This window comes from Sebastes fasciatus, chromosome 2, assembly GCF_043250625.1.
Source record: "Sebastes fasciatus isolate fSebFas1 chromosome 2, fSebFas1.pri, whole genome shotgun sequence".
Taxonomy (NCBI): domain Eukaryota; kingdom Metazoa; phylum Chordata; class Actinopteri; order Perciformes; family Sebastidae; genus Sebastes; species Sebastes fasciatus.
The window spans coordinates 27,563,770-27,570,763 of NC_133796.1; the positions used below are offsets into that span (position 1 = coordinate 27,563,770).

Here is a 6,994-nt window from a genome sequence, read left to right on the forward strand (position 1 = left end):
CTCATTGCATGTGAGTGCTTTTGCTTTGCTTAAACAGTTGAACAGTTCTCTAACATTTATTATCTATTTTTACTTTTGAACTATTATTGGTTCATCTTTGTTCTTTTTAAGGACCCAAGAAGCTGCAGCATTCACTGCAAATTCCCCAAACCTGTTTTTGATCTGAAATGTGCTGCAGCATATTTCATGAACCTCCCTACTGGGAAAGCTGCTTCCATCCAGACTGGGTGTGCATTTTTGTGTCTGTGGTTTCCATGAAACAATGGATGGCTCTGTGCCCATCTCTTTCAATCCAGCCCAGTCTCCCCTATAGACTATTATGATATGTTAAAAATCATACTAACATAATTGGCTGATGTCAATTAGCCTATACTGCTTGTGTTAAGTGTTATTTATGCATCAAAGAGACAACCTTTTTACAACTTACATGGCTTTTTTTAGAACTTTGATGAAGTGCAAAGTGTGCCTTTGTGATTTTTTGTTGCCCCCCTCTGGAGGTTCATTACAAGCAGCCCGAAAACTCAACATATAACCACCAAAAAAAATTATCCGGGTTATTGATCAAGAGCAGAACAAAGTTCACCCACAGTTGACTCTGACTCTTTCTGGCCAATCTTCGAGCTTAGAGGCGGGGGGATAGAAAAATGTGCAAGATGATACATATGAGGTTCAGTTCCTCTGAGGAGAAGCCGAAGTGAGCAGAGGTCTAGTCTAGTCTAGCAGTGGAAGAGAGACTCTTTTTGAAGATGGTTTCTATCACATCGCAGTCTGTGCTGGTGCCGGTGTCCTGTGCGCAGGCTCTGCTCGGTGTGGGCTGTTTGGCCGTCGTCCTCCTCGCTTTCCTGCTCGTCCGACAGCTCGTCAAGCAGAGAAGACCTCCGGGCTTTCCTCCTGGTCCATCTCCTATTCCTGTCATAGGAAACATCATGTCTCTGGCCACCGAGCCGCACGTCTTCCTCAAGAAGCAGAGTGAAGTTCATGGACAGGTAATGATGACTCGGACTGCGCGTTTTTATGACTGCAGGGGCTTTTCTTAACTCTGCAAAACTGTGCAGCAATGCATGACCTCATACCACACACACACACACATGCACACACATGCACATGCATTGAGAACTAGTCGTGAAACAGAACAAAAGAGACTCGCCCAAACATTTTCTGTCTGAAGCATTTGGAGGAGAATAAATTGCAAATGAGGGGCTCCCAAAAATTAAAAAGTTAAAGTTTTAAAGTTAAACATAATTTAGGTGCAGAAATGTTATGCTATATGGAGACCCTTTTTAATCTGTATAGAAAAATGGATACAACTGACATTGAAGTTTTAAACTGCTGACCGCATATTGCATATAATTCACAACTTATATTTAGGTTTTTTTTAAATAAATTGCATAATGAGGGGCTCCCAAAAATTAAAGCCTTCTCCCAAAAAAAAGAAAATTGTAAAAAAAAGTGAGGATACAGATTAAATTTTTTGTGGGTTTTAAAGTTAAACATAATTTAGGTGCAGAGCAGGATATCTTTGTATAAATGGAGAGATAAGTCATAGTCTGTTTCATTCACTCACTGTCCTGTTATATAGCAGGGAAGTTTAACCCTCTGAGACCCACAATAGATCTGTTTTTGTCTTTTTTTGGGGGTACAGGGTGTGTCTTTAGGGGGAGATAGCAGGTCAACAGTAGATGTCACATAGAAGTGGTGTACATCATCTGAAAGCTGGAAACCTGAAGATTAATTTGAGATGCAGCTGTGTGTCAAGTTGTTCTAGTCGTAAATCAGAAATAACCATTAATCAATAAATTAATCGAAATAAATTGTGAACGTGTATAAGGGCTAAGAACACTATGCTAGAAGTATATGATGGCCGTTCTCATGCTCTTTTATGTCTCATACGTTGTTGCAGCAATGTTTGTGTGTTGATACCATTCAGGGCTGGCTCTCGCCCTATTGGCGAAATTCGGATTTGGAGAATTGATAAAAATGATCAATAACCCCTCCAAAATACCACGTTAAGACACCAAAACCTTGAGGAACACTATAGAAAAAGCCATGCTGTGATTTGGTATCCAAAACTTTTGACATTTGGAGATTTCTGCAAGAATTGCATTTTTTTCCATGATTGGATGGCGAGCACTTCTGTTCTGGAAATTGAACCTGTTACAGCCTCTGAAAGACAGTAAAGTCAGTCGGGATCGCGGGTCTCAGGGGGTTAATTCATCCTCAGTTTTCTGGCTCATGAAAACCCAGTTTTGACCCTATAGTGCCAAAGAGCAGACACAAGCAAAACGTTGCAACATGCCTACAATTGTGGTATAAATCTCACATTCCATGTATTTGTATAGAAATGTGTGCAAAGAACAAAAGTACAGTGCTCATGTTGCAATGTGTGCCTTTCAGATTTTCAGTCTTGACCTGGGAGGCATCTTGACGGTGGTATTAACTGGATATGACTGTGTCAAGGAATGCCTTTACCATCAAGGCGAGGTGTTTGCTGATCGCCCATCGCTGCCTTTATTCCAGAAAATGACCAAAATGGGTGGTAAGATGATGTTATAACTATTTCCTATGCAACAGTATCTGAATAATTGCAGTTGACATGATAAATGATCTGTTTTACTTTTTTTTTCTCAACCTTCCAAAGGGCTTCTCAATTGTAAATACGGCAAAGGCTGGATTGAACATCGTAAACTGGCTTGCAACTCTTTCCGTTACTTCGGCAGCGGCCAGAAAACGTTTGAGAGGAAGATCTCGGAGGAGTGCATGTTTTTTGTCGACGCCATCGACGAACACAAGGGAAAGCCCTTCAACCCCAAACACCTGGTGACCAACGCTGTGTCCAACATCACCAACCTGATCATTTTTGGACAACGGTTCACCTACGACGACCGCAACTTCCAGCACATGATTGAGTTATTCAGTGAGAACGTGGAGCTGGCGGTGAGCGGCTGGGCCCTCCTCTACAACGCCTTCCCTTGGATCGAGTATGTGCCCTTTGGAAAACATCAGAAGCTGTTCCGCAATGCTGCTGAGGTGTACGACTTCTTGCAGACGACTATAAAGGGTTTCTCACAGGGCAGGGTGCCACATGCACCTCGCCACTATGTTGATGCCTATTTGGATGAGTTGGAGCAGAACGCAGAGGAACCCAGCTCCTTCTTTTCCTATGAGAACCTCATCTATTCAGTGGGCGAGCTCATTATTGCCGGCACAGAGACCACAACTAACACCCTGCGCTGGGCCATGCTGTATATGGCTCTCTACCCCAACATACAAGGTTAGTTATAGTGGGAGCATCAGACCCCAAAGTACAACATTTCACCCCAAGAGAGATTTGATGAACATTTGTTTGTAGGCTGCTATAAATATGATGTTTATGCAATGAATAAATGCCTAAAAGTGTCTGTTTTTCCCCTGCAAAGAGAGGGTGCACAGAGAGATCGACAGCGTGCTGGCCAATGGGAAGGCCCCCACTTTGGAGGACAAACAGAAGATGCCCTATGTGGAGGCCGTTCTGCACGAGGTCCTTCGCTTCTGCAACATTGTCCCGCTCGGTATTTTCCGTGCCACCACCCAGGAAGCAAAAGTCAACGGGTACACAATTCCCAAAGGCACCATGGTGATCACCAACCTCTACTCAGTGCACTTTGACGAGAAGTACTGGAACGATCCAGGCGCTTTCTCACCACAGAGGTTTCTGGACAGCAACGGCAACTTTGTGAGGCGCGAGGCCTTCCTGCCATTCTCCATTGGTCAGTATATTTAAATTCAAACACTCTTCTTATATAAGATTGTGGGTCATTAACAGGACACAAATTACATTTCCTCGATTGCTTTCTGATTCTTAGATCAGTAAAACTGGCAGGTAATTACAGCATGTCCCCAGCGGTGACCCCAGAATCAGATGCTGCCAAGCCATCAACAAAATCTTAAAATTCAACCAACACACATGAATGTGCATTGACAGAAATGAAGTCTTATATACACTGAATCTGTCTTCATCTTAATTTTTCTCAGTGCAATCTACTTCCCTCTTAAATTAAATAGAAAAATAAAACTGCATTTATCATGTATACATACCGACATCACATTTACATAAACTCCAAACCCACCTTTGCATTATAAGAAATAAATAAAATAAACACAAATGTCCTTTTGGTTGAGATTAGAGCAATAACATTTTCTTTTTCTCTACAAGAGAGTATTTAAATGTTCCATATAGTCTGTTTTGAGCACAGTTCATTGGCCATATCATTGATAGCATCCATAAAATCCCCAAATTCAAAACAAATGTCTGTAGAAATGAAATGATAAATGTGTTTGCTTCAGCTGTAGCATACATTTATGATGGTTGTGTCTTGAAGGTAACCCACAAGTTGTGAAAATGTGAAAAACTCTTCAAGTCTCGCTGCCTGACGACCTGTCCTACCCTTCACCATTCAAGGTCAATGCCTAACCTTAAAGGTGCTAAATGCGAGATTGGAAGCGTTTCTATTGCCTCCCCTCGGCTCTTAAAATGGTGACGACTGAGCCGGCGGCTCGCAGCTAACGGTGCTAATCGCGCTAACAGTGAAAACAAAGGTGCTGACAGAGATAACAGTGATTATCTGGGGGAACCAGAGGGTGGGCTATGTCAACAAAGTACGGAGAAGCTCGGATTACAACACATACAGATGGAGACTTCATTCTCTGCTCAGGTAGACATTACTCCACTATATCTTTACATAGACAATAGTTGTTTGAGGCTATATTAATGGTCTTGATATCAACCTTTAACCATTTGAGGTCAACGCCTAACCTCAACCATCTCTCGAGAGTTTTGCAGCTTGGGTACGCAGCTTGGGCAGCGTGGGTCCCTGTTCTCATAATAGTCTTTATCACAGGACATTCCCATAGAGCATGAATACGAGCATCCGCAATCCTCAGTTAAACCCATTTTTTCCTCATATGTAGTGTTTGTGTTCCCCAATGTCTTTGAACTTGAATGAATTGGCCAGATGTTGTTCCTGTGTGTGTGTATGAGAAAGTCTAAATTAAAGATTTTTCTTTTTTTCAGGGAAGCGTTGCTGTCTGGGCGAACAGCTGGCCAGGATGGAGATGTTCCTCTTTTTCACCACTTTGCTGCAGAGGTTTCATCTTCAGTTCCCTCCAGGAACCGTTCCCACTGTCACTCCCAAACTGGGCATGACTTTACAACCCAAGCCCTACTCCATCTGTGCTGTCCGCAGGCAGCAGAAAACTCCCTGCTCTGGAGGCCCTCCTTATCAAAAGTAGGCCAGCAGGAAGTTATTACAGCTTGTTCGACTGTTCAAGCCAGAATTTCTACTATTTTGCACAGCAATGCAACCACATGATGCAGGTGCATAAAAACTGTATCGCGCTGGATTGTAGCGTCCAGTTCCAGTGCGTCACAGTTTTTCCAAAGTACTTTCAGTGACAAAAGTCGCTCTCTACATATGAACATGTGATCCATATTATTCAATTACTATTGAATTCTTACACTGAGCAATATGCTATGTTTGCACAATACTTTAGGCGACAAGACTCGGTGCTGAAAGAACATTCTGGGAACACTTGTGTGCTATTGATTTAGTTCTCTATAGCTCAAAGTTGCTCTGCGCCCAGAAAATGAAATGTCTATGAACCTTGGTGCGGCAGCGACGGGTTAGGTATATGTCAATGATTGATAGTAAGTACACCTATGATGGTTCATAGCCCTGTCTCCTCAGGACAGCTTCGGGTCAGACAGATGACACCACTGATTTGTACGTGTGGGGTGAAATTGAACTTTCCAAGAAAGTTCTGAACACTGTGTTGGAGCTGGACGTGGGCCAAGACTGACATCACCTGGACTGAGTGTGACCCCTCCTCCAGGGATAGCGCTCTCTGGAAAATGTGTCTCTTAGAAGGCAAATGCAACCCTGGTGGATTTCTAGAAACTGACTATGCAACACTGGTTTCTGCTAAATGGTGCTTATCAGTGCTAACAAAGTACTGCATTTATGTTTGAGGTTAACATTTGTTTGTCCTTTTTTGCAATACTGGTGGTAAAAGTTTTTTGTGTATTCTTAAAGTCTTTCTTAAGCTATTTAAAACTTGCCCTGTCATCTTTTAACTGCTGCTAAATTGCTAAACATTGATCTCTGAAATGTACAAAGATCTCATATTTATTACTTATAGTATGTGTGTCCACATATCCACATATTAAGACCTCATTCAATAAATGTAATACATTATAATAATTTCAAAAGGATTCAGCCTCTTGAGTCCTTGTTTCAGGACACCCAACATAATCAGTAGTTTTTGTAAACTGTGTGTTGAAGGTGAAAAGCAGCAGCATCACCCCTGCGTTACATCTTACCCCTAAGCACTGTTCTGCTCCCAGTGGAGAAATGCTTTGGGAATTCAACACATTATGTTATTATTTTCTTATGGTGCTAACAAACGGTGTCTTAAACTTGCATTCTCTCTAATAGCCAACAGGGGGCGACTCCTCTGGTTGTAAAAAGAAGTCTGATTGTATAAAAGTCTATGAGAAAATGTCCCTACTTCTCACTTGATTTATTACCTCAGTAAACATTGTAAACCTGATTTTATGTTCTCAATCACTAGTTTCAAGTCTTCTTCAATACAGCATGATGTTCATTTAGTAAATGATGGTCCCATTTAGAGTCAAATAGACCATAAAGCAGGGTATGCTTTAGGGCGTTGCTACCTTGTGATTGACAGGTCGCTACCATGGCGTTGTCCGGTCTGGGAGTTGTCCGCGTTTTCGTCTTACAACTTTAACCCATTTACAGTGTGTTTTCAGTTCATGAAAGTTAATTGTAACATTTGGGTTGCCTAAAAATTTCTTATTCAGCGTTCGGTTATACTTAGCTCCACCCACTCGTGTCACTTCTGGTTGCAAAAACCAAGATGGCGACGGCCAAAATGCCGAACTCGAGGCTTCAAAACGGCAGTGGGTGACATCACAGTAACTAAGTCCACTTCTTATATC

At 42.1% G+C, this 6,994-nt stretch overlaps 1 protein-coding gene across 1 annotated transcript; it reads left to right on the forward strand.

Annotated features, from left to right (window-relative positions):
• The first annotated feature begins 480 nt into the window (after positions 1 to 480).
• On the forward strand, positions 481 to 6,247 carry cyp2r1 (cytochrome P450, family 2, subfamily R, polypeptide 1). Its single transcript, XM_074616763.1, has 5 exons — positions 481 to 986; positions 2,395 to 2,536; positions 2,639 to 3,271; positions 3,417 to 3,746; positions 5,051 to 6,247. Exons 1-5 carry the CDS (start codon positions 747 to 749, stop codon positions 5,266 to 5,268), a joined length of 1,563 nt encoding a protein of 520 aa, XP_074472864.1. The 5' UTR covers positions 481 to 746; the 3' UTR covers positions 5,269 to 6,247.
• Positions 6,248 to 6,994: the final 747 nt, after the last annotated feature.

What these genes read in the sequence shown, in the direction of transcription:
- cyp2r1 (XM_074616763.1), top strand. Translation starts at nt 747, where the DNA reads ATGGTTTCTATCACATCGCAGTCTGTGCTGGTGCCGGTGTCCTGTGCG. An exon ending in TCTCTACCCCAACATACAAG is followed by an intron (nt 3,272 to 3,416) that starts GTTAGTTATAGT and finishes TCCCCTGCAAAG; the next exon opens with AGAGGGTGCACAGAGAGATC. An exon ending in CTTCCTGCCATTCTCCATTG is followed by an intron (nt 3,747 to 5,050) that starts GTCAGTATATTT and finishes TCTTTTTTTCAG; the next exon opens with GGAAGCGTTGCTGTCTGGGC.